The following is a 27390-nucleotide window of genomic DNA, read 5'->3' as shown; positions in this document are numbered from 1 at the left end:
GTGTGTGTGTGTACTCTGATTGTGTGTATATGTACTGTGTGTGTGTGTACTCTGTGTGTGTGTATATGTACTGTGTGTGTATATGTGCGCGTGTGCACACACGTATATTTACCGTGTGTGTGCGTGTGTGTGTGTGTGCATTTGTGTGTGTGCACACACATATATGTACCGTGTGTGTGCGTGTGTGTATGTGTGTGTGTGTACTGTGTGTGCACACATGTGTATATACCCTTTCTCTCCCTGTCTCCCCATCTCATCACCCACCCTCCCCTGCTCTCCCTGCCCTCTCCCTCTTCTCTCTGTTGCCCCTCTTCTCTCTCCTCCCCTCTGTCCCCGTCTCTCCCCCCTCCTGCCAGCTGCACAGCCCCCCTACACCGCCAGCCAGCCAGCCAGTGTGCTTCTGAGGCTCAGACTGAAACGGCACCTCTGCAGGAGTCAGGGAGGAAGTGACCACTTCCCAAATCCTGTTGCACTGTGTTTGAACACACAGGAAACTTCAGCTGCCGGTTGCAATCGATGGGAGGGGTGGCGGTGTGGGAAGGCAGTGATTGTGTAACTGTCGGGACTGATCTCAGTGCCGGTGACCAATCTGAGCCGGGACAGAGCCATTGTCTGTCAACGCTGGCGTCCCACTCTGCCCCTTACCCTTCCCACCCTGCCCGTTTGCTTCCGAGTGTGGCCTGAGCTCCACGGCCCTGGAGACCTGTGTCCATCTGCTGTATCTGGTGAGTGGTCACATCCAAGCACCTATCCGTGAGTCTGTGGTGTGCCGGTATCTCTCGTCCCCTCCCTCTGTCCCAGTCTTTCCTCCTCTCTCACATCCCTCCCAGTCTCTATGACCCACTCTAACATGGTCCCTTCACTGCCTGGGCCTTGAGCTCTGGAATCCCATATCCCCTTCACTCTCAACCACTCCCCCTACCCTCCCTCTACCCTACTCACTCCTCTCTCTCCCCTCTCTCCACTCTTTCCCCTCCCTCTCTCCCCTCCTTCATCCCCTCCCCCTCCCCTCCCTTTCGTCCCTCTCCCCCTCCCTCTCACACCCTCTCTCTCCCCGCCCCTCCCTCTCCCGCCATCTCTTCCCTTCTCTTTTCCCTCTCTCCATCTCTCCCTCCTCTCCCCTTTCTCCCCCTCTCTTTCTCCCCCTCCCTCACCCCTTCCCTCTGTCCCCTCTTTCTCTCTTCCCCTGTGTCTCCTGTCTCTCCCCTCTCTCTCCTCCTCTCTCCCTCTCTATCCTTCCTCACTCTCCCGCCATCTCCCCCTCTCCCTTTCTCCCCCTCTTACTCCCTCCCTCTCCTCCTTTCCTCTCTCCCCATCTCTCATGCCCCCTCTCCTATCCCCCTCTATCTCTTTCCCGCCATCTTTCCCCTTTATCTCTTTCTGGCTATTTCTCTCTTTTCTTCTTTTGATGTTCCACTGTATCCCCACCTCTGTCCCATCATCTCTCTCTCCTTTCCTCTCCCCTTCCCTATCTCCCCCTCCTATTCTCCCTCCCCTCTCTCCCCTCCTTCATCCCCTTCCTCTTGCACATTCCCTTTCTCCCTCCCTCTCCCTCTTCCCTCCCTTTCTTCCTGTTCTCTTATCCCCTCCCTCTCACATGCTCCCTCTCCACCTGTCCCTCCTTCTGTCCCCTTCTCCTTTCTCTCTCCCCTCACCCTCATCTCTCCCAATCCCTGCCCCTTCTCTATCCCCCTTTCTCTCCCTCCCTCTCTCCCCCTCTCTCTCCCCTCTCTCTCCCCATCCCCCTCCCCCATTGCTCTCTCCCTCTCCTCTACATCTCTAACCTCCCTCTCTATCCTTCCTCACTCTCCTTCCATCTCTCCCCCTCTCCCCTTCTCACTCTCCCCCTCTTGCTCCCTCCCTCACCCCTTCCCTCTCTCCCCACTATCTCCTCCTCCCTCTCTCCCCTTCCCTCTTGCCCCCCTCCACTCTCCCTCCATCTCTACCTCTCCCCATCTCTCTCCCTCCATCTCTTTCTTGCTCTCTTTTCTTCTTCTCTCCATGTTCCCTACCTCTATTTCCTTCCCACCATCTCTCTCTCCTTCCCTTGCCCTCTCCTGTTCTCCCTCCCCTCTCCTCTCCCTCTGTCCTCCTCTCCTCTATCTCTCCTCTGCATCTCTTCCTTCATCCCTCACTCTTCCTTCCCAAACTCTCTGTTCCCCCCTTTCTCTATCTTCTCTCCCAGCCACCATCTCCCTCTCTCTTCTCCCTTTGTCTCTCTCTCCTCTTACTCTTTCTCCCCCTCTCCCTCTCCTCTCCCTCCACACTCTCTCTCACCCACACCCCCTTTCACTTTCTCATTCTCTCTCCTCCACTATCTTCCCTTCTCCCCACACTTTCCTTCCCTTTCTCCCCCTCCTCTTCTCCCCTTCTCTCCTTCTCTCCCCTATCTCTCTCCCATCATCCCTTTCTCACTCTCCCTCTCTCCACTTCTACCCTCCCTCCTCTTTTCCCCTCCATCTCTCCCCCTCTCCTCCATATGTTACTCCATCCTTTCTTCCATTCTTCCCTCCCTTTCTGTTTCTCTCTTCCTCAATGTCATCTCTCCTGCACACCCCTCTATCTCACTCCTCTCCACCTCTCACTCCCCTCCTCTCCTCATTCTCTCTCCCCCACATACTCTCTCCTTCACACACACTCTCACTCTCCCTCCCTCTACACCCCATCTCTCTTCTCCTCCCTCCTTACCTCTCTGCCCCCTCTCTCTGCATCTTCATCTCTCCCACTCCATCTCCCCCCTCCTGGACTATCCCTCCAACTTTCCCCTTCATCTATTCCTTCCTACCTCTCTCATCCCATCCTTCTCTCTATGGTCCCCTCTATCTCCATCTCTCTCCCCTCCTATCCCCTCTCTGCCCTCCCTCTCCCACCCCTCTCCCTGCTTCTCTCACCTTCTCTCTCTTCCCCTCCCCCTCTCACCACCTCTTCTCATTCCCTCTCCCCCTCTGCCCTGTTCTTCCCATCTCTCCCCATCTTTCTCCCTCCATCCATTTCTCCCCTCCTCTTTCCCTCTATTTTTCCCTCCATGTCTCCCACCCTACCGCTCTTTCTCCCTCCTTCTCTCTGTGGTGCCCTCTATCTCCATTTCCCTCACTCCCCCACCATCTTTCTCCATCCCTCTCCCTCCCTTTCCTTCCCTCTCCCTCCCACTCTTTCCCTCTTGTTTCCCCCTCTCCTGTCCCTCGCTCCTCTTCTCCTTCTCCATCCCCCATCACTTTCTCCATCCCCTCATTCTGCCTTCTCCCCTCCCTTTCTGTTCCCATTTCACCACATCTTCCTTTCCCCAACCATCTTTCTCTCCCTCTCTTTCTGCTTCCACCCCTCCATCTGCCTCCACACCCCACTCCCTTTCTCTCTGCCTCCATTCCCTGCCCCTCCCCCTCCCCCCCCCTCTCTCTCTCTCTCTCTCTCTGACACTCCCTGGTTCCTCCCTGGAGACTCTGCCTGTCCGATATCTCCTTATGTGGTGTGTAGCTGATTTACAGTTGAACTCTGGAAGCAGTTTTAAATGTTCGACTGGACTTAGCTGAGTGTGTGAGCTGTCAGTCTGTAACTACCCTGTCTCCCTGTCCACCTCATTCCCTCCTCCTCACTTGTTTTACCAGGTTCTCCCTCAGCTTTCCTCTCCCCCTCCCATTCTCCCTTCCCCTCTCTGCTCCCTCCTCTCTCCTTCCCCGTCACTCTCCTGCTTGTTCACACTTTGCAATTCATCCCTCCACCTTTTTTTGTTCTGAGCTTCCTCGCATTTTCTTCAGTGCATCCACTCTTCCCTCCTTGTTTCCCCTCCACTTCCTTTCACCCCTTCACAGCTTTACACTCCCCCATCTTCAGCCCCTCTCATTCTCTATCCCTGTTTTAATCTTCACTCTCTCACGTCTTCTTTCTCCTCTCCCTCCCTCTCTCCCCACATTCCCTCCTCCACCCCTCCCTCCCTCTCTCTCCACCACCTCCCACACCCTCTCCCTCCAACCCCACACCCCTTCCCACACACTCTCTCCCCACACCCCCTTCCCTCCCTATCTCTCCACACTGCCTTCCTCCCTCTCTCTTCCCTCCACCCCTCCCCTCCACCTCCCCTCAACACTATCGCATTCCATCCCCTTCCCCTCCCTCCCTCCCTCTCCCTCACTCCCCTCCCTCTCTTCCCATCCATCGCCCCCTCAATCTCTCCCTCCCCCACTCTTCATCTACCTCTCGCCTTCCATCTCTCCCTCTCTCCCCTCCCTCACTCTCACCATCTCTCTCCTCCATCTATCCCCTCCCTCTTTACCACTCTCCCCCTCCCTCTGACCCCTCCCTCTCTCCGTCTCTCCTCCCTCTCCCCATCTATCCCCTCCTTCTTTACCACTCTCCCCCTCCTTCTGTCCCCTCCCTCTATCCCTGTCTCTCCTCCCTCTCCCCATCTATAACCTCCCTCTCTCTTCCTCTCCAGCTCTCCCCTTCCAACTCTTCCCTCTCTATCCCTCCCTCCCCTCCCCTCTCTCTTCCTCCATCTCCCTCTCTCTCCCCCTCCCACTCTTCCTTCCTCTGTCTCTTCCTCCCTCCCTCTTCCTTCCTTCTCTGTTCCACATCTCTCTCCCTCCCCCACCATCTCTCATCCCTCCCTCTCCCATACTCTCCCTTGCTCTCTCTCTCAATCTAACCCTCTCCCCTCCTTCTCTCCCTCCTCTCCCCCGTCTCTCCTCTTCTCCTTCTCCATCGCTCCCCCTCTATCTCTTCCTTTCTCTTCTCTGTCTTCACTCTCCTGCTGTTTGTCCCTCTCTCCCTTTCCCTTTCACCCTCTCTAACTCCCTCCACCTCTCACTACTTCTTTCTCACTCTCCCTCCCTCCACTCTCCCTTCTTACCTCTCTGCCTCCCTCTCTCTCTGCCCCTCTCTGTCTGCTCCCTCCCTCTCTCTCTGCCCCTCTCTCTCTGCTCCCTCCCTCTCTCTCTGCCTCCCTCTCTCTCTGCCCCCCTCTCTCTGCTCCCTCCCCTCTCTCTGCTCTCTCCCCTCTCTCTCTCTCTCTCTCTCTCTCTCTCACTCGCTCTCTCGCTCTCAGACACTCCCTGGTTCCTCCCCGGTGACTCTGCCTGTCCGATATCTCCTTATGTGGTGTGCTATGTTGCTGCTTTACAGTTGGACTCTGGAAGCAGTTTTGACTGTTGTGCTGGACGGGGCTGAGTGTGTGAGCTGTCAGTCTGAGACTACTCTGTCTCCCTGTCCACCGACTCGACTGCTGCCTATAACACCCCTCCTATCCACCTCATTCCCTCCTCCTCTCTCGTTTTACTTCAGCCTTCCCCTTCTCCCTGCATCCTCTCCCCCTCCCCTTCGCTGTACCTCATCTCCCACCCTTCCCACTCCATTCTCTCTGCCTCTTCTCTCTGCTCCTACTCTCACTCACTCCCATTTGTTCACGCTCTTCGATTCAACCACTCCTCCTCTTTGATCATACTCTGGGTGCATTATCTTTAGTACCTCCACCTCTCCCCCTCTGTCCTCCTCTTTCTAACCCTTCTCCTTCACCCCTTTCACAGCTTCCCCTAACTCCCCATCTTTAACCTGCTCCCATTCGCTCTCCCTCTTTTCCTTTCACCTTCCCCCCTCACACTTCTCTCTCCCTCCCTCTCATTCCACACACCCCTCCCATACTCTTTCTCTCCCTGTCTCTCTCCCTCACTCCCACTTCCTCTCTTGCTCTTTCACTCCTCATCACCTCCCTCTGTCTCCCTCCCTCTCTTTCCCTCCCTCCCACTCTTTCTCACTCTCTCTCTCTCCCCTCTCTGCTTCTCTCCCATTCTCATTCCCTTTCTTTCCCTCTCTCTCTCTTTCTCTCCCCCTCACTCACTCTTCATACTCCTCACTCTTCCAACACCGCACCCTCCTTCTCCCTCACCCTACCTCCCTCTACCCTTCCCATTCCACCATCACCCTCACCGAGGAGATTCAGGAGTGAGTGAGAGGGGTTTCCCTCATTTGTGTGCTCCCTGCAGTTGTTGAGGGGTTTTGGGTGGGAGAGCGAGTGTCGGTGAGGGTGTTTGGGTGGGTATCCTGGGACAGTGAGTGACTCTGAGGGGGTTTGGTTGGGTATCCTGGGACAGAGTGACTCTGAGGGGGTTTGGGTGGGGTAATCGGGGACAGAGTGACTCTGAGGGGGTTTGGGTGGGGTAATCTGGGACAGAGTGACTCTGAGGGGTTTTGGGTGGGGTAATCGGGGACAGAGTGACTCTGAGGGGGTTTGGTTGGGGTAATTGGGGACAGTGAGTGACTCTGAGGGGGTTTGTGGGGTAATCTGGGACAGTCAGTGACTCTGAGGGGGTTTGTGGGGTAATCTGGGACAGCGAGTGACTCTGAGGGGGTTTGGGTGGGGTAATCTGGGACAGAGTGACTCTGAGGGGGTTTGGGTGGGTATCCTGGTACAGTGAGTGAGTCTGAGGGAATTTGGGTGGGGTAATCTGGGACAGAGTGACTCTGAGGGGTTTTGGGTGGGGTAATCTGGGACAGAGTGACTCTGAGGGGGTTTGGGTGGGGTAATCTGGGACAGAGTGACTCTGAGGGGGTTTGGGTGGGGTAATCGGGGACAGTGAGTGACTCTGAGGGGGTTTGGATAGGGTATCCTGGGACAGTGAGTGACTCTGAGGGGGTTTGAGTGGGGTAATCTAGGACAGAGTGACTCTGAGGGGGTTTGGGTGGGTATCCTGGTACAATGAGTGACTCTGAGGGGGTTTGGGTGGGGTAATCTGGGACAGAGTGACTCTGAGGGGTTTTGAGTGGAGTAATCTGGGACAGAGTGACTCTGAGGGGGTTTGAGTGGGGTAATCTGGGACAGAGTGACTCTGAGGGGGTTTGGGTGGGTATCCTGGTACAGTGAGTGACTCTGAGGGGGTTTGGGTGGGGTAATCTGGGACAAGTGACTCTGAGGGGTTTTGGGTGGGGTAATCTGGAACAGAGTGACTCTGAGGGGGTTTGGGTGGGGTAATCTGGGACAGAGTGACTCTGAGGGGTTTTGAGTGGGGTAATCTGGGACAGAGTGACTCTGAGGGGGTTTGGGTGGGTATCCTGGTACAGTGAGTGATTCTGAGGGGGTTTGGGTGGGGTAATCTGGGACAGAGTGACTCTGAGGGGTTTTGGGTGGGGTAATCTGGGACAGAGTGACTCTGAGGGGGTTTGGGTGGGGTAATCTGGGACAGAGTGACTCTGAGAGGGTTTGGATGGGTATCCTGGTACAGTGAGTGACTCTGAGGGGGTTTGTGGGGTAATCTGGGGCAGAGTGACTCTGTGGGGGTTTGGGTGGGTATCCTGGTACAGTGAGTGACTCTGAGGGGGTTTGGGTGGGGTAATCTGGTACAGTGAGTGACTCTGAGGGGGTTTGGGTGGGGTAATCTGGGACAGGGTGACTCTGAGGGGGTTTGGGTGGGGTAATCTGGGACAGAGTGAGTCAGGGGGTTTGGGTGAGGTAATCTGGGACAGGGTGACTCTGAGGGGGTTTGGGTGTGGTAATCTGGGTCAGAGTGACTCTGAGGGGGTTTGGATGGGTATCCTGGTACAGTGAGTGACTCTGCGGCGGTTTGGGTGGGGTAATCTGGGACAGAGTGACCCTGAGGGGGTTTGGGTGGGGTAATTTGGGACAGGGTGACTCTGAGGGAGTTTGGGTGGGGTAATCTGGGACAGTGAGTGACTCTGAGGGGGTTTGGGTGGGGTAATCTGGGTCAGAGTGACTCTGAGGGGGTTTGGGTGGGTATCCTGGTACAGTGAGTGACTCTGAGGGGGTTTGGGTGGGGTAATCTGGGACAGGGTGACTCTGAGGGGGTTTGGGTGGGGTAATCTGGGACAGAGTGAGCCTGAGGGGGTTTGGGTGGGGTAATCTGGGACAGGGTGACTCTGGGGGGTTTGGGTGGGGTAATCTGGGACAGAGTGACTCTGAGGTGGTTTGGTTGGGTATCCTGGTACAACGAGTGACACTGATATTGGGTTGTGTTTGTCCCCAGGGCTGTAAAGAGCTGCAAAGGGTCCCGGCCTCTCAGATGATGGGACCCACTATAATACTGCTGGTGGCTGCGGTGCTGGTAGAAGGTATGGGGGTGGGTGGGAGGTGGAGGGAGAGGGTGGAGAGGGTAGGGGTAGGAGATGAGGGAGAGGCAAGGTGAAAGTGGAACAGAAAAGCAACAAAGGAGAAATAGACGGGATGAGGGATGAACAGGGTGGAGGGTGTTGTGAGATTATACAGAGTGAAGGCCTCCTCACTGCCCTCCCACAGCTCCCTCTGATCACCCCTCCCACAGTGTTCCCACCTCACTGTCCCTCCCACAGCTCCCTCTCCTCCCTCCACCACATCTCTCCCTTCTCAGCCGACTCCCACAGCGCTCCATCCCACAGTGCTCCCTCCTCACCCCCTCTCACAGTGCTCCATCCTCACCCCCTCCCACAGTGCTCCCTTCTCATCCCCTGTCACAGCACTCCCTCCTCACCCCCCTTTGTACACAAAATCGGACAAAGTCAGCATGGTTTCCTTCAGGGAAAATCCTGCCTGATGAACCTGTTGGAATTCTTTGAGGAGATTACAAGTAGGATAGATAAAAGGGATACAGTGTATGTTGTATATTTGGACTTTCAGAAGGCCTTTGACAAGGTGCCACACATGAGGCTGCTTACCAAGTTAAGAACCCATGGTATTACAGGAAAGCTACTGGCATGGTTAGAGCATTGGCTGATTGGTAGCGAGTGGAAATAAAAGGATCCTTTTCTGGTTGGCTGTCAGTGACTAGTGGTGTTCTGCAGGGTTTGGTATTGGAACCTCTTCTTTTTATGCTGTATATCAATGCTGGACTTTGTTGCCAAGTTTGCAGATGATATGAAGATTGGTGGTGGGGCAGGTAGTGTTGAGGAAACAGGCAGACTGCAGAAGGACTTGGACAGATTAGGAGAATGGACAAGAAAGTGGCAAATGAAGTACAATGTTGGAAAATGCATGGTCATGCACTTTGGTAGTAGAAATAAATGTGCAGACTATTTTCTAAATGGGGAAAAAATCCAAAAATCTGAGATGCAAGGGAACTTGTGCAGAACACCCTAAAGGTTAACTTGCAGGTAGAGTCGGTGGTGAGGAAGGCAAATGCAATGTTAGCATTCATTTCGAGAGGTCGAGAGTACAAGAGCAGGGATGTGATGCTGAGGCTTTATAACACTGGTGAGGCTGCACCTTGTGTGTTGTGAACAGTTAGCCCCTCACCTAAGAAGAGATACGCTAGCATTGGAGAGGGTTCAGAGGAAGTTTGCAAGGACGATTCCAGGAATGAAAGGATTATCATACGAGGAACGTTTGATGGCTCTGGGTCTGTACTCGCTGGAATTTAGAAGGATGAGGGGAGATCTCATTGAAACCTGAATGTTGAAGGGCCTAGACAGAGTAGATGTGGAAAAGATGTTTCCCAAGTTGGGGGAGTCTAAGACATGAAGGCATAGCCTCAGGATAGAGGGACATCCATTTAAAACAGAGATGCAGAGACATTTCTTTAGCCAGAGGGTGGTGAGTTTGTGGAATTTATTACCACAGACAGCTGTGGCCAGGTCATTGGGTGTACTTAAGGCAGAGCTTGATAGATTCTTGCTTGGCCACGGGATCAAAGGTTGTAGGGAGAAGGCCAGGGAGAGGGGCTGAGGAGGAGAAAAAAGGTCAGCCATGATTGGATAGCAGAGCCGATGATGGACCAAATGGCCCAATTCTGCTCCTATGTCTTATGGTCTCCCACAGCGCTCCCTCCTCACCCCACCTCTCATGGTACCCCCTCCTCACCACCCCTCCCACAACGCTCCCTCCTCACCGCCCTTCCCACAGTGTGACCCTCCCTCAGCACTCACTGGCATTGCCTTTCACGGTGTGACCCTCCCTCGGCACTCACTGGCATTGCCTTTCACAGTGAGACACTCCTTTCTCACTACTCCTCGCTGCACAGTGTTCCCTCCTCACCCCACCTCCCATGGCACTCCCTCCTCACCACCCCTCCCACAGCACTCCCTCCTTACCACCCCTCCCACAATGCTCCCTCCTCACCCCACCTCCCATGGCACTCCCTCCTCACCACCCCTCCCACAGCACTCCCTCCTCACCCCACCTCCCATGGCACTCCCTCCTTACCACCTCTCCCACAGCACTCCCTCCTCACCCCACCTCCCATGGCACTCCCTCCTTACCACCTCTCCCACAGCACTCCCTCCTTACCACTCCCTCCCACAATGCTCCCTCCTCACCCCACCTCCCATGGCACTCCCTCCTTACCACCTCTCCCACAGCACTCCCTCCTTACCACTCCCTCCCACAATGCTCCCTCCTCACCCCACCTCCCATGGCACTCCCTCCTTACCACCCCTCCCACAATGCTCCCTCCTCACCACCCCTCCCACAGCACTCCCTCCTCAGCATCCCTCCCACAATGCTCCCTCCTCACCCCACCTCCCATGGCACTCCCTCCTTACCACCCCTCCCACAGCACTCCCTCCTCACCCCACCTCCCATGGCACTCCCTCCTTACCACCTCTCCCACAGCACTCCCTCCTTACCACTCCCTCCCACAATGCTCCCTCCTCACCCCACCTCCCATGGCACTCCCTCCTTACCACCCCTCCCACAATGCTCCCTCCTCACCACCCCTCCCACAGCACTCCCTCCTCAGCACCCCTCCCACAATGCTCCCTCCTCACCCCACCTCCCATGGCACTCCCTCCTTACCACCTCTCCCACAGCACTCCCTCATCACCACCCCTCCCACAATGCTCCCTCCTCACCCCACCTCCCATGGCACTCCCTCCTCACCACCCCTCCCACAATGCTCCCTCCTCACCACCCCTCCCACAGCACTCCCTCCTCACCCCACCTCCCACAGCACTCCCTCCTCACCACCCCTCCCACAGCACTCCCTCCTCACCACCCCTCCCACAGCACTCCCTCCTCAGCACCCCTCCCACAACGCTCCCTCCTCACCACCCCTCCCACAGCACTCCCTCCTCACCCCACCTCCCATGGCACTCCCTCCTCACCACCCCTCCCACAATGCTCCTTCCTCACCACCCCTCCCACAGCACTCCCTCCACACCGCCCCTCCCACAGCACTCCCTCCTCACCGCCCCTCCCACAGTGTGACACGCCCTCGGCACTCACTGGCATTGCCTTCCACAGTGAGACTGTCCTTTCTCACTACTCCTCACTGCAATCCCTCCTCACCGCCCCTCTGCAACAATCTCCTCCCCACCAGCACTGCGTTCCCTCCCGCAGCATGGAGCTCCTTCCTCCCATAGCACGGCATTCCCTCGATGCTGCTCTCATCCCGAGTACCGGGCACATTAAAGATATGAAGAGCTAGAAATTCCCCGATGAACCCAACTTTTCACGTCTCTTATCTCGGAAAGGGTACGCTGTCATTAAAGAGGATGCGGGGGATGGTCACGAGAATGATTCTGGGAACGAAAGGGTTAATATATGAGGAGCAGTTGATGGCTTTGGGCGCCTGTACCCACTGGAGTTTAGAAGAATGAGGGGAACCTGATTGACACCCATTGAAGATTGAAAGGGCTGGGCAGAGTGGATGTGAAGAGGATGTTTCCTATGGTGGGAGGGGCACCCAGGACCAGAGGGCACAACCTATGGGACAAAGATGAGAAGGAAATTCTTTCACAGTGGCTGATGAATCTGTGGGATTCATTGCCTCAGACTACTGTGGAGGGCAAGTCATTGGATATATTTAGATCATATATTAAAAAGGTTTTAAAAATGAAATGAAAATGGATATATTTAAAGCAGAGATTGATATCCCCCCCCGTACATCCACTCTGTACCTACTTCCAAGCAGCTTAAAACGATGCTTCCTTTTGTTAGGCGCCTCTCACCATCTCATACACCTCTATCATGTCACCTCTCAGCCCCCGTTGCTCCAAGGAGAAAAGGAGAAAAGGCCAACAGTGCAGAGTAGCTGTGCCTCCGAACAATCCCCGATTTAATCCTAGTCTGATCATGGGTCAATTTACAATGACCAATTAACCTACCCATTGGTATGTCTTTGGACCGTGTTGGAAACCACAGCACCCGGACGAAACCCATGCGGTCACGGGGAGAATGTGCAAACTTCTTACAGGCAGCGGTGGGAATTGAACCTGGGCCACCTGTACCATAAAGCGCTGTACTGACCTCTGTGCTATCATGCCACTCCAGTCATACATCCTTAAGATCATAAGATTTAAGAGCAGAATTAGGCTATTTCACCCATCGAGTCTGCTCCGTCATTTTATCATGGCTGATCCATAGTTCCTCAGACCCAGTCTCTTGCCTTCTTCCCATATCCTTTCATGCCCTATCAACCTCTGCCTTAAATATATGTAAAGACTTGGACTCTACAACCACCTGATGGAATGGCAGAACAGACTTGATGGGCTGAATGGCCTAATTATGCTGCTATGTCCTATGATCTTATGAAAGTAAGCTGTGGTTGTTGCTGTATCTGGACCAGATGTGAACTTGGGGATCCCCTTTGCTGAAGGGGTGGGGATCTCAGGGGAGGTGCACAGAGAGGGAGGAGGATGGAGGGATGAGGAGAGGGTGTAAAGAAGAGGGAGGACTGGAGAGAGAGGAAAATGGAGGGGCAAGGGAGAGGGAGGGACAGAGGGGAGGGAGAGAAGGAAGGGAATGAGGGGGAGGGAGAGGGAAACAGGGAGGTAGGGAATGGGAGTAGGAGGGGAAAATGGAGGAGAGAAGAGGAAGAGAGATGGAGTGAATGTGAGAGGAAAAGAAGCAGAGGGAGGGGAAAAGAATCAGAATCGGGCTTAATATCACTGGTATATGTTGTGAAAAGAGGAAGAGGGTGGGAAAGAGTGACCTATAGTGAGAGGGGGAATAGAGAGTGAAGGTGGAAGGGTGAGGAGGGATAAGAGAAAGGGGTATTTATTGCTGGAAGAGAGAGATATAGAAAGAGAGTTGGAGGGAGAGCACAGAAGAAGAGTGAAGGAAAGAGGTTCTGGCGCAAAGTCTGTTCTGTGTGGGGAGGGGAGAGGCGGGGTGGGGAGAGGGGAGTGGGTGTAAGTCTGTGGTACGGTTTCCCGGGCTCAGATTTACGTGGGTCGGCAGGATGACGTCAGCGGTGTGTATCCGGAGCCAGGAAAGAGGAGAAATTGTTTTGTTACGGAGATTTGGCTGTCACAAGGGCAGGGCGACAGCCAAATGTTCCTGGGTTCAGATGTTTCAAAAGGGTGAAAAGGTAATCAGAATCGGTTGTATTACCACTGGCATATACTTTATCATGGAATTTGTTGTTTTGCAGCAGCAGTACTGCACATACATAAAATATTATAATTACAATAAGAAAATATATTAAAAGAAGAGCGAAGAGAGAGAAAAAGCTGATGGCAGAGGGAAAAAGCCCTTCCGAAAATGTTGAGTGTGTGTCGTCAGGCTCCTCTGCCTTCTTCTGGGGCTCCTTCGTGATGGGTGCTTCCTTTTGAAGTTGTCCTCCCTGTTGGAGAGGCTAGTGCCCATGTTGGGGCTGGCTGAGTTTAAAACCATCTGCGGCTTTTTCTGATCCTGTGTGTGGCCCCTCCAGAACAGCTGGTGATGTAACTTGTCGGAATGTACTGAAGTCTGAAGGCTCATCAGAGGATTTGAACAAATGCACCGTGGCTGTCACTGACTTTATGAAGTCAGTCGTAGATGTGTGTCTCCACAGAAAATCATTCAGCCTCCCCAAATCAGAGGCCCTGGATGAGCTAATAGATGAGAATCTGATGAGGGCTCGATCGGTGGTGTTCAGGTCTGGTCGCCAAGTGAAATACAAAGGGTCCAGGCACGACCTCGCATGTGAAGTGACAACTCTGGACTGAACCTGAATCACAGAGGAAGCTCGACAGCTGTGGCAGTGTTTGGATGCAGTCACCTCCTGCAAAACAAAACCAAGTACCATATATGACAACAAGGTTTCACTGCCAGATGAACTCAGTGCCTCTTATACTTGCTTTGTCTGACAGAACATAACTCCCACCTCCCTCAATGACACTGATTTCAGTCTCTGAGGCCAACTTGAGAGCATCTTTCAGGAGGGTGAACCCGCAGGAGGCACCTGAAGACCTGTGCTAACGAACTTGCTGAGCTTAGCACTTCAGCTGCCTGAGGTAGCCGTCTGCTTCAAGCAGGTTTCAGTTACAGCAGTGCCCAAAACGAGCATGGGAAACCTGCCTCAATGATTTTCGTCCAGTCGCATTTACGAGGGGTGATTGATAACTTCGTGGCCTAAGGTAGAAGGAGTCAATTTTAGAAAACCTAGCACATCTATTTTCCTACATTTACACATTGTCCAGTGGTCGTGGAGCATACGGATTCCTTCTTTGTAGAAGTCGGCGTCTTGGACCTCCAGAAAGTGGTCCGCAGCAGGGGTGATTGATAAGTTTGTGGCCTAAAGTAGAAGGAGATGAGGAGAAACTTCAAACTTCCTGCATTTTCACTCAAAGAGTTGAACTGCACGTGCATGTGACGAGAGCTGTATAACACATCTTCTACCTTAGGCCACAAACTTATCAGTCATCCCTGTTGTGGACCACTTCTACAAAGGAGGGATCCGTATGCTCCACAACTGCTGGACTAAGTGTGTACATGTAGGAGGGGACTGTGTCGAAAAATAAAAGTGCTAGGTTTTCTAAAATTGATCCCTTCTACCTTAGGCCACGAACTTATCAATCACCCCTCGTATATTCACTGTGCTTTGAGAGGCTGGTGATGAATTGTTTCAAGTCCTGCCTGAAGAGTGAGTTGGATCTGCTCCAGTTTGCTTCATCACAACAGGTGCCATTCGACTGGCTCTTCACTCAGGCCTGGAACACCTGGACAGTGAAGCTACATACATCAGCTTGCTCTTCATTGACCACAGCGCTGCATTCAACACCATCACCCCTCAAACCACAAGCCCCAAGACCTAGGTCTCAGCACCTTCTTGTGCAACTGGATCCTGCAGACCCCAGTCAGTCTGGATCAGTAATGAGATCTCCTCCACAGTCACCATCAGCTTCTGGTGCACCACAAGGCTGTGTGCTTAGCCCCCGTCCTACTCGCTTCATACTTATGACTGTGTGGCTAAATACAGCTCCAACGCCGTACTTTAATTTGGTGATGACACCACTGTTGTTGATGGAATCAAAGGTGGTGATGAATCATCGTTCAGGAGGGTGACTGAAAATCTGTCTGAATGGTGCCACAACAACAATCTCTCACACAATGTCAGCAAAACCAAAGAGCTGATTATTGACTGGAGGAGGAAGAAGCGGGAGGTCCTGAGACCGTCCTCATCAGGGATCAGAGGTAGAGAGGGTCATCAATTTTAACTTCCTCAGTCTGATAATTTCAGAGGATCTGTCGTGAGTGTAGTGTATGAGGGCCTCTGTTGGTCAGAGTTGACCATGGATGTTGTGTCCTAGCTGTCTGGATACACAAATCTCGGCAGGACGATATGGAGAGCAAGCTGTTGCCCATGTAGCAAGCTCCCTCTCTCCACACATCTGGTGAACCCAAAGGAATGGCAGAGACCAATACAGTTTGGGACCAGCGCTATTGCTAGAGTTCCCAGTCAACATTGAACTCAATGTAGGAGTGTCTTAGGGACACCCCCTGACTATAACAACCTTAAGGAACCAAGTCCAGTACATCAGTCCCACTAAAAAGAAGACAGGGCAGCACCTCAACTTTCTTACAAATTTACGAAGATTTAGCATGTCATCTAAAATTTTGACAGACTTCTATACAAGCATGGTGGAGAGTTTACTGACTGGTTGCCTCACGGCCTGTCTGGGAAATACCAAAGCTCTTGAATGGAAAAGCCGACAAAAAGGTAGGGATACAGCCCAGTGCATCACAGATAAAGCCCTCACACCATTGAACCCATCTACATGAGCACTGTTGCAAGAAAGTGGGAGGGTGAACAGCCGGAAGTGGTGGTCCATGTAGGTACCAATGCCATGCGTAGGATGAGTGATGAGGTTCTGCATTGGCAGTCCAGGGAGTTAGGTGCTCAGTTAAAAGGCAGGACCTCCAGGGTTGTGATCTCAGGATTGCTACCCATGCCACATGCTAGTGAGGCCAGAACTAGGAAGGTCATACAGTTTAATACGTGGCTAGGGAGTTGGTATAGGAGGGAAGGCATAACATTTTTGGATCATTGGGCTCTCTTCCAGGGAAGGTGGGACCTGCACAGAAGGGAAGGTTTGCACCTGAACTGGAGGGGGACTAATATCCTATGGGAAGGTTTGTTAATGCTGCACAGTGGGGTTCAAAATAGAGTTGCAGGGGGATGGGAATGAGAGTACCAGAACACTTAGTGGAGAGGTTGTGGAGGCAGATGTTGGTAAGACCTCAGATAAAGTTAGGAATCTAAAGGTTGAACAATGTTGATTAGTATACTGAGCTGTGTATATTTCAATGCAAGAAGTACAGTATCATAGGAACGGTGAATGACAGCGCTGAAGATGAGGTTGTTGGTTTACACACAGAGGCAATGTGTAGTGAGGAGAGCTGTCGACAGGGCAAACTGCAGTCAACAGGATGAATTGCAATGTAAAAGGTGGACAGAATTGAAAAGAGTGAATACAGGACTGAAGGTGTTATATTTGAATGCACACAGTATACAGAATAAGGGTAGGTGAAGTTGTAGCACAATTGCAGATTGGCAGGTATGACTGCATCATCGTTGAAAGAAGGTTATAGCTGGGACCTTAATGTCCAAGGATATACATTGGATCGAAAGGACAGGCTGGAAGGTAGAGGTGTTATGTTGCTCTGTTGGTAAGATTGAAATCAAGTCATTAGAAAGAGGTGACATAGTGTCAGAAGGTGATCAGTAATTGTGGATAGAGCTAAGGAACTGCAAGGGTAAAAAGACCCCAAAGTGAGAGGTATACGGACCCCTGAACAGTAGTAAGGGTGTGGTCTACAAATTACAACAGGAGATAGAAAATGCATGCCAAACTGGCAATTTTACAATTGTCATGGGGGTCTTCAATATGCAGGTAGACTGGGAAAATCAGGCTGGTGCTGGATTACAGGAGGGAGATTTCTGGAGAGCTGACGAGATGGCTTTTTAGAGCAGCTCGTGGTTGAGTCTACTCGGGGATCAGTTGTTCTATATTGGGTGTTGTGCAATGAACTGGAATTCATTAGAGAGCTTAAGGTAAGGAACCTTTAGGGACAAGTGATCATTATATGATCGGATTCACCCTGAAATCTGAGAAGGGGAAGCTAAAGTCAGGTGTATCAGTATTACAGTGGAGTAAAGGGAATTACAGAGGCAAGAGCGGAGTTGGCCAGAATTGATTGAAAAAGAACCGATGTTGGTGAGCAGCAATGGCTGGAATTTCTGGAAGCAATTCGGAAGGCACAGGATATATACATCCAAAAGAGGAATTACTCTAAATGCAAGATGACACAACTGTGGCTAACAAGAGAAGTCAAAGCCAACATAAAAGCCAAAGAGAGGGCATAGAATGGAGCAAAAATTAGTGGGAAATTAGAGGATTGGGAAACATTTTAAACACCAACAGAAGGCAAGTAAAAAAGTTAGTAAGAAAGTAAAGGTGGAATACAAAAGTAAGTTAGCCAATAATATTAAAAAGGATACCAAAAGTTTCTTCAGATACATAAAGTGTAAAAGATAGGAGAGAGTGGATATTGGACCATGATTGGAATAAGATGGTGGAGATGTAGTAATTGGGGAGAAGGAAATGGTGGACGAATTGTATAAGTCTTCATTTAGCATCAGTCTTCACTATGGAAGGCACTAGCTGTGTGGTGGAGATTCCAGGAGTGAGGAGTCATGAGGTGTGTGAAGTTATCATTACTAGAAAGAAGGTTCTTGGGAAACTGAAAGGTCTGAAGGTAGATCAGTCACCTGGACCAGATGGTGTACACCCCGGGGTTCCAAAAGAGGAAGCTGAAGAGATTGTGGAGGCATCAGTAATGATCTTTGAAGAATCACTAGATTCTGGAGTGGTTCCAGAAGACTGGAGAATTGCAAATGTCACTCCACTCTTCAAGAAGTGAGAGAGGCAGAAGAAAGGAAAATATAAACCAATTAGTCTGAACTCAGTGATTGGGAAGACATTGGAGTCAATTATTAAGGATGAGGTACTTGGAGGCACATGATAAAATAGGCTGCAGTCAGCATGGCTTCCTCAAGGGGAAATCTTGCCTAACAAAACTGTTGGAATTCTTTGAGGAAATAACAAGCAGGATAGACAAAGGAGAATTGGTTGATGTTGTGTGCTTGGATTTTCAGAAGGCCGTTGACAAAGTGTTGCACAGGAACGATTCTAGAATGGATAAAGCAGTAGCCGATTGGTAGGAGGCAAAGGGTAGGAATAAAGGGAGGCTTTACTGGTTGGTTGCCATTGACTAGTGGTGGTCCACAAGGGTTTGTACTGGGACCGATTCTTTTTACATTATATGTCAATGATTTGGATGATGGAATTGATGGCTTTGTTGCAATGTTTGCAGATGATACAAAGATAGATGGAGGGACAGGTAACTTTGAAGAAGTAGAGAGGCTAAAGAAGGTCTTAGACAAATTGGGAGAAGGGGCAAAGATATAGTAGATGAAATACAGTGCTGTGAAGTGTATTTCATGCACTTTGGTAGAAGAAATGAAAAGGTTTACTATCTTCTAAATCGAGAGAAAATAAAAATAACTGATGTGCAAAGGGACTTGGGAGTCCTTGTGCAGGATTTCCTAATGGTTGAGTCTGTGGTGAGGAAGGCAAATGTGATGTTAGCATTCATTTCAAGAGGACTAGAATATAAAAACAAGGATGTAACGTTGAGACGTCATAAAGCACTGGCGGGACCTCTTGCAGTATTGTGAGCAGTTTTGGGCCCCTTATCTTAGAAAGGATGTGCTGAAACTGGAGGGGGTTCATAGGAACTTTGTGAAAAAGATTCCGGGAGTGAATGGCTTGTCATATGAAGAACACTTGATGGCTCTGGGCCTGTATTCACAGGAATTTGGAAGAATCAGGGGTGGCCTAATTGAAACCTATTGAATGGAGAAAGGCCTTGATAGAGAGGATGTACAGAGTATGTTTCCTATGGTGGGAAAGCCTAAGATCAGAGGGCAAAATGTCAGAATAAAGGGCGTCCTTTTAGATTGGAGATAAGGAGGAATTTCTTTAGCCAGAGAGGTGAATCTGTGGAATTCTTTGCCACAGGGAGCTGTAGAGGCCAGTCTTTATGTATACTTTAGGCAGAGGTTGATAGCTTCTTGATTGGTCAAGGCATGAAGTGATACGGGGAGAAAGCAGGAGATTGGGGCTGAGAGGAAAATTGGATCAGCTATGATGAAACACTGTCCATTGTCAAGGAAACCCCCACCATCCAGGCCATGCTCTCTCCTCGCTGCTGACATGAGGAAGGTCGTACAGGAGTCTCAGGAACAGTTACTATCCCTCACCCATCAGGCGTTTGACCAGAGGGGTTAACGTCACTCAATTTCACTCCTCCTAACTTTGACCTATTCCCACAGCCTATAATCTCACTTTCTAGGACTTTTCAATGCATGTTCTCAGTATTTATTGCTTATTTATTTATTATTATTTGTTTGTTTTTTTTCTTTTCCGTATTTGCAGTTTGTCTTTTGAACGTTGGTTGTCTGTCTTCGTTGTGTGCAGTTTTTCATTAATTCTATTGTGTTTCTTTGTATTTACTGTGAATGCCTGCAAGAAAATTCATCTCTGGGTAGTATATGGTGACATATATGTACTTTGATAATAAACTTACTTTGAAACCCAATCCCATCAAAATCCCATTGAAATATAGCTGCTGGTGTGTCTTATTTGTAACTGCATCGATGTGTTAGGCCCTGGAGAAAATCACTGAGCTGTTGTCAGTCAGGGATTTAAAACTGCTCACGCTTTCCACTGCTGTTCACTCAGTGAGAACTGCTGTGTGTTCTCCTGACTTCCCCCTCCTGAAGTCCACGATCAGTTCCCTGGTCTTACTGATGTTGAGTGCAAGGTTTCTGTTGCGACACTACTCAACAACCGTTCTCAGTCCTGTACGCCTCCTTGGCACCAACGGCAGTGAGGTCAGCAGCAAGTATGTAGATGGCCTAGCCACACAGCCATGGGTGTAACGAGAGTAGGGTAGTGGGTTAAACATGCATCCTTGTGGGGAACCTATTGATTGTCAGCGAGAAAGAGATTTTATTTTTATCAGCACCGACTGTAATCTCCCGATGAAGAAGTCCACGATAGAGTTGCGGAGGGAGGCACAGAAGCCCAGGTTTTGGAGCTTAGTGATTAACTTTAGAGGATGATGCTATTGAGCGTTGAGCTATAATCAATAAACAGCAGCTTGATGTGAGCATTGCTGTTGTCCGGTTGGTCAAAGGCTGAGAGGAGAGCCAACGAGATTGTGCCTGCTGCAGACCTGTTGTGTTGTTAGGCAAATTGTTGTAGGTCAGGTCCTTGCTCAGGCAGGGGATAATTCTAGCCATGAACAACCTCTCAAAGCACTTCATCACAGTAGATACGAGTGCTACCGGGTGATAGCTATTGAAGCAGCTCACCCTACTCTTCTTGAAAGGTGGGGGAGAGCATTACTGATCAGGCATAATATCACAGGTGTAGAAGGGAGGATGTCCTGGAGGGATTGTCTATTGAGTCAGTGTGGGTGAAAGTCAGTAACAGAAGGGAGTAATCACTCTAAAGACCCTCCCCTCAACAGCAACAGAGTGCAGATAGAGAGGCAGATTCTGGAAAAATAACAGGGTTGTTTTCATAGGTGTCTTCAACTTTCCAAATATTATTTGACATGTACTTACTGCAAGACATTTGGATGGTGCAGAATTACTTAGATATGTCAAGGATAGGTTTCTAGTACAATGCGTGGACAAGCTGACTAGAGAAGAGGCCATACTTGATCAGGCACAATGCAATGAAACTGGTCAGATGACAGATCTCTTGGTGGGTGAGCATTTTGGAGATAGTGACCACAGCTCCATGGCCTTTGCCATAGCCTTGGAGAGTGATAGGATCAGACACAATGGGAAAATGTTTAACTGGGGAGAACTAATTGCACTGCTTTTAAGCAGGATCTTGGGAACATAAATTGGGAAAGGATGTTCTCAGGAAAATACACACTGGAAGTGTGGAGGTTCTTTAGGATGGGATTCTACACAGGTTCATCCCATTGAGGCAGGGAAAGGATGGTTAAAAAAACCATGGTTGATAAGAAATGTGGAACATTTAGTCAAGAGGGAGAAAGAAGCTTACTTAAGGTTTAGAAAAAAATCAGCTAGGTTTATAAGTAGCCAGGAAAGAGCTTAAGAATGGATTTGGGAAAGACGGGGGTATGAGAAGGCTTTGGTGCATAGGATTAAGGAAAACCCCAAGGTGTTTTACATGAATACAAAGACCAGGAGGATGACAATCATGGATAGAAGAAGTTGGGGAGGTGTTTAATGAATGCTATGCTTCAGAATTCACCAGTGAGAGAGATCTTGACATTTGGGAAGTCATCGTAAAACAGGCTAATATGCTGGAACATGTCAACGTTAAGAAAGAGGATGTGCTCGAACTTTTTATAAATATTAGAGTAGTTAACTCCCTGGGGCTGGATGGGATACATCCCAGGTTGCTACAGGAAGCAAGAAAAGAGATTGCTGTGCTTTTGGTGATGATTTTTGCATCGTCACTGGCCACAAGATTAGTACTAGAAGATTGGAGGATGGCAGATATTATAGGATAATCTTAGGAATTACAGACTAGTTTTACATCAGCGGTATGCAAACTAAAGTAGACTATTCTTACAATAGCATTTACAAGCATTTGGAGAAGCATAGTCTAGCTAGGGACAGTCAGCATGGCTTTGTGAGGGGCATTTCCTAAATGATATTTTCTAGAAAATAACAAAACATGTTGGTGAAGGTAGAACAGTGGATACAGTGTATATATGGGTTAAATGAGGCATTTGATAAGGTTCCTCATGGTAGGCTCATTCAGAAAGTCAGGAGGCATGAGAGCTATGTAAACTTGACTGTGTGAATTCAGACTTGTCATCCCCATAGAAGGTAATGGATGGTTATAGATGAAGCATATTCTGCCTGGAGATCAGTGACCAGTGGTGTTCCATGGAGACTTGTTCTGGGACCCCTGCTCTTTGTGACTTTTATAAATGACTTGGATGAGAAAGTGAAAATGTGAGTTAGTAAATTTGCAAATAACATGAAGGTTGATGGAATTGTGAATAGTGTGGAAGGTTACAATGGGACATTGACAGGATGCAGAGGTGGGCTGAGAAGTAGCAGATGGAGTTCCATTCAGAAAAGTCTGAAGTAATGCGCTTTGGAAAGTTGAACCAGAAAACAGGGTACAAGATTAATGGCAGGGTTCAAAGCAGTGTAGATGAACAGAGGGATCTTGGGGTTTAGCCCATAGATTCCTTGAAGTTGACGTGCATATTTATAGGGTGATTGAGAAGGTGTTTGGTGTGTAGGTCTTCATTAGTCAGAGATTGAGTTGAAGTGCCACAATGTAAGAGCCATGATGTAATGCCGCAGCTCTACAAAACTCAATTGAGACCATACTTGAAGCATTGTGTTGAGCTCTGGTCACCTCATTATAGGAAGGACGTGAAAACTTTAGAGATTTACCAGGATGCTCTCTGGATTGGGGAAGATGTCTTATGAGGAAAGGCTGAGCAAGCTAAGGCTTTCCTCTTTGGAGTGAAGGAGGATGGGAGGTGACGACTGAGGTGTACAAGATAATAGCAGGCGTAGATCGAGTGGACAGCCAGAGACTTTTTCCCTTTTTAGGATGGAACTGGCTATAAGAGGGCATAATTTTAAGGTGATTGGATGAAAGTACAGAGGGGGATGTCAAAGGAAAGTTTTTACATAGAGTGTGGTAGGTGCATGAGTGCACTGCCAGTGGTAGTGGTTGAGGAAGATACATTAGGAACATTTAAGAGAATCTTAGGCATAGGAATGAAAGGAAAATGGGGGGCTATGTGAGAGGGAATGGTTAGGTTGATTTTGGAGTAGGTTAAAAGTATCATAGGTCAAAGAGCTGATGGGTCCATATGGTGCTGTACTGTTCATGGTCTACTGCTGCTGTAGACCATCCACTCCAAGCTCCGATGTTTTGTGTGTTCAGAGATGCTCTTCTGCACACCATTGTTATAACGCATGATTATTTGAGTTACTCTTGCCTTCTTGTCAGCTTGAACCAGTCTGACCATTCTCCTTTGCCCTCTTGTTAACAAGGCATTTTTGCCCAAAATATTGCCACTGACTGGATGTTTTTTGTTTTTCTCACCATTTTCTGTGAACTCTAGATACAGTACTATTTTGCGTGAAAACCCCAGGAGATCAGCAATTTCTGAGAACTGGCACCAACAATCATTCTTAAAGTCATAGAGTCATAGGACATCACAGCACAGAAACAGGCCCTTCGGCCTATCTAGTCCATGCTGGACCATTGATCTGCTTAGTCCCATTGACCAGGACCTGGACCATTGTCCTCCATACCTCTCCCATCCAAATTTCCCTTAAACATTGAAAACAACCCTACATCTACCTCTTCTGCTGGCAGCTCATTCCACACTTCCAACACCCTCTGTGAAGAAGATTCCCCTCGTGTTCCCCTTAAACATTTCACCTCTAGTTGAGGTGAAATGACCTCTAGTTGTAGCCTCACACAACCTCAGTGGAAAAAGCCTTGGATTTACTATATCTATAATTTTGTATACCTCTGTCAAATCTCCACTCGATCTTCTATGTTCCAGGGAATAAAGTTCTAACCAGTTCAACCTTTCCCTATAACTCAGATCTTCAATTCCCGGTAACGTCCTTGTAAATTTTTTCTACTCTCTTTCAATCTGGTCCTTGATACCTCCTGAAAACCAATGTTCCCTAAACTTGTTATCCCTGCCTTTTATTCTGACAGCCACATACAATTTTTGTACTCCCAAAATTTCACTTTTAAAGGCCTCCCACTTACCAAGTATACCTTTGCCCAAAAACAACCTGTTCCAATCCACACTTGCCGGTTCTTTTCTGATACCATCAAAATTGGCCTTTCTTCAATTTAGAACCTCAACCTGAGGACCGGACCTATCCTCTTCCATAATTACCTTGAAACTAATGGCATTATGATCACTAGATGCAAACTGTTCCCCTACACTGACTTCCCTCACTTGCCCAAACACATCCCCTATAAGAAGATTTAGTATTGCATTCTCTGTAGTTGGGACTTCTACGTACTGATGAAGAAAACTTTCCTGAACACATCTTTCAAACTCTTTCCCATCCAGCCCTTTTACAGTATGGGAATCCAAGTACATGGAAAGTTAAAATCATCTAGCTTCACAACCTTATGTTTCTTGCAACAGTCTGCTCTCTCTCAACAAATTTGCTGCTCTAAATCCCGAGGACCATTAGCTGGCTATAATACAATCTCAACCATATGGTCATACTTCCTCTTATTCCTCAGTATTACCATTAAGCCTCATTAGATGAACTCTCCAGTCTGTCCTGTTTGAGTACTGCTGTGACATTTTCCCTGTCTAGTAATGCCATCCCTCCCACTCTAAAACAATGAGCTACCAGTCCTGCCCCTCCTGCAACCAAGTCTCACTATGGTTGCAATGTCATAATTCCACATGCTGATCCATGCCCTATGCTCATCTGCCTTTCCTACAATACTCCTTGCAACGAAACATGCGCAGCTCAGAACATTAGTCCCACCATGCTTGACCTTTTGATTCCTGACTTTGTACGTAGGCTTCACAGCATCTTTCTCCAAAACCAGTCCACTATCTGTTCTGGTGCTGTGATTCCCCCTCCCACACAAATCTAGTTTATCCATAGTCAAAGTCACTTACATTACATTTGGTCTGAACAACAAGTGAACCTCTTGACCATGTCTACATGCTTTTATGCATCAAGTGCTGCCACATGATTAGATACATGCATTCATGAGCAGATGTATCTGATAAAGTGGCCACTCATTGTATATTCTATGTTTATCAGAGGGGAATCTGGGCCTTTAAACTCATCAAAGCTTCATTTCCTTTTCAATCCATTGGGACCCTAGAAAAGGGTCGGGCGAAGCCCCTAGGTAAAGTTCAAACTCAAGCATTGAAATTATGTTGTGGTGCTATTAAATTTAACTTCAAAAGTTCAAAGTTCAAAATAAGTTTATTATCAAAGTCGACATATGTTATCATATACAACCCTGAGATTTGTTTTCTTTCTGGCAGACTCAATAAATCCAAGAAGCATAATATAATCAATGAAATCCCACACTCAACAAGATGGACATAAAGGAGGGAGGGAACATTGACTCAGACCTTGAGAAGCCTGCGTCAGGCATTTTCATGCCTTACAAGGCGCAGACTGGAAGTCTGTGTGGGGCACCACTCCTCGCACAGACACTAGAGCAATGTGTAGTTAAGTGCCTTGCTAAAGGACACAAACACGCTGCCACAGCTGAGGCTCGAACTAGTGACCTTCAACTCACTAGATGAACACCTTAACCACTTGGCCACGTGCCAGCACATGGACATAAAACCAGAGTGCAAAAGACAACAAACACAAAGTGAAAGAAATAATAATAAATAAATAAGCAATAAACATTGAGAACATGAGATGAAGAGTCCTTGAAAGTGAGTCCACTGGTTGTTGGAACAGTTCAGTGATGGGGTGAGTGAAGTTGAGTTAAGTTAACCCTATTGTTTCAAGAGCCTGATGGCTGAGGGGTAATAACTGTTTCTGAACCTGGTGGTATGAGTCCTGAAGCTCCTGTACCTTCTTCCTGATGGCAGCAGTGAAAAGAGAGCATGGCCTGGATGTTGGGGGTCCCTGATGATGGAGGCTGCTTTCCTGTGACAGCGACAGTGCTCTGTGCAGATGTGCTCAGTGGTTGGGAGGGCTTTACATGTGATGGACTGGGCCTTATCCGCACTTTTTGCAGAATTTTCCATTCAAAGACATTGGTGTTTCTATACCAGGCTGTGATTAAACCAATCAATATACTCCCTACCTCACATCTGCAGAAGTTCTTCAAAGTTTTAGATGTCCTGCTGAACCTATGCCAACTTCTAAGAAAGTAGAGCTGCTTTCTTCGTAATTGCACCTATGTTATGAGCCCAGTATCGATTGTCTGAAATGATAAATTCAGAGGAATTTAAAGTTGCTGACCTTCTCCATCTCTGATTCTCCAATGAGGGACAGACTCATGGACCTCTGGTTTCATCCCCCTGAAGTCAATAATCAGCTCCTTCATCCCCAATTTTGACATTAGTTGTAGAAATGGGTGAAGTACCTTTACAACTATGGAGGTTACAGGTAGCAGTGGTTTATTGGATTAACGCAAGAGTACGTAAAGTTGGTCACCCAATGTTGGCAACATAGTAGAGTGTTGGGATCACTGTATTCATAAGGTCTTGTAATTTGGGTTGTTTTATGTGGATTATAGTCCCAGTGTACCCCTTTCTGTCACTCCCCCTTTGCCTGTGGTCGATTTGGGCCTTCAGAAAATGATCAGTTGAAAGATGACTGTCTATCAGTGGCAAAAGAAGTTCAGTAATAGATGCAAGGCAGATATTACAGCTTCTTACATATCTAAAGATGATCAGATAAAGTATCAGTATTCACATCTGAGATGGTTGCTAATATTTTAGCCTTGGAATGAGTTGAAGCTGTACTTCTGCGCTCTGATTCGTTCTTGGTTCTGACCTTTATTAAAGCAGTTATTTCAAATTGTAGGCCAGACATCCTTCTTGAGATTGGACATCACCTGTTGAGGTCTGCGGGATCAAGTCTTATGGGACCCTGTCCATGTTGGGGTTTAAGGAAACGAGGTGGCAACAAACCAGCCAAGCAATCATTTAAAATTAAGGATGAAAATCTAGCGGTGCCTTTGTATAAGAGGGAAATGAAAGCCATAATTAAAAATCTATTCGATCACTGTGGCAATCAAGTTGGGATAAAGAAAACACGGAATTTATACAAATTCAAACAAGGGAAGAAGTTATACTTGCATGTTTACACAGTGGTCATGCTAGGTTGAATAATTCTTTGTTCAGAATTAATATGCATGATATGGGCATTTGTAACGAGTGTACTTGCCAAGGAACAGTTGCTTGAATGGGGTGCAAAGGAAACATCTAATTGCTAAATTGAGACCTTTGGGACAGGCACAGTCTCGACTGGAAGGTTTGCCATCGGAATGTAGATATGTGTGTACCTGACTTTCTGAACAATATTAGACTTTTTGACATTACTTGAGTTTTTTGGGGGCAGGAATTCAGTCGGTATACTCCCTATCTCTTTGCTCCGCACTTCAACTCTGTTGCTGGTCTGCCAACAGCCATTAAACCTTACAAGAAGGGTGGGT

The 27390-nt window shown here is 48.9% G+C and overlaps 1 protein-coding gene across 2 annotated transcripts in view; it reads left to right on the top strand.

Annotated features, from left to right (window-relative positions):
• The first annotated feature begins 542 nt into the window (after positions 1 to 542).
• LOC140201669 (myelin-associated glycoprotein-like) overlaps positions 543 to 27390 on the top strand; it is a 46522-nt gene continuing 19674 nt past the window's right edge. The window contains exons 1-2 of one of the 2 annotated variants that reach the window (XM_072266146.1): positions 543 to 725; positions 7971 to 8055. In XM_072266146.1, the coding sequence (XP_072122247.1) occupies positions 8007 to 8055 (49 nt within the window). In that variant the 5' untranslated portion in view covers positions 543 to 725; positions 7971 to 8006. Of the gene's footprint in view, positions 726 to 7970; positions 8056 to 14770; positions 15837 to 27390 lie in introns of those variants that run through there. The other variant, XM_072266145.1, reaches the window with a different exon arrangement.

Source organism: Mobula birostris, chromosome 8 (assembly GCF_030028105.1).
Source record: "Mobula birostris isolate sMobBir1 chromosome 8, sMobBir1.hap1, whole genome shotgun sequence".
In the NCBI taxonomy this organism is placed as follows: domain Eukaryota; kingdom Metazoa; phylum Chordata; class Chondrichthyes; order Myliobatiformes; family Myliobatidae; genus Mobula; species Mobula birostris.
This window is presented reverse-complemented; position numbering and strand designations above follow the sequence as displayed.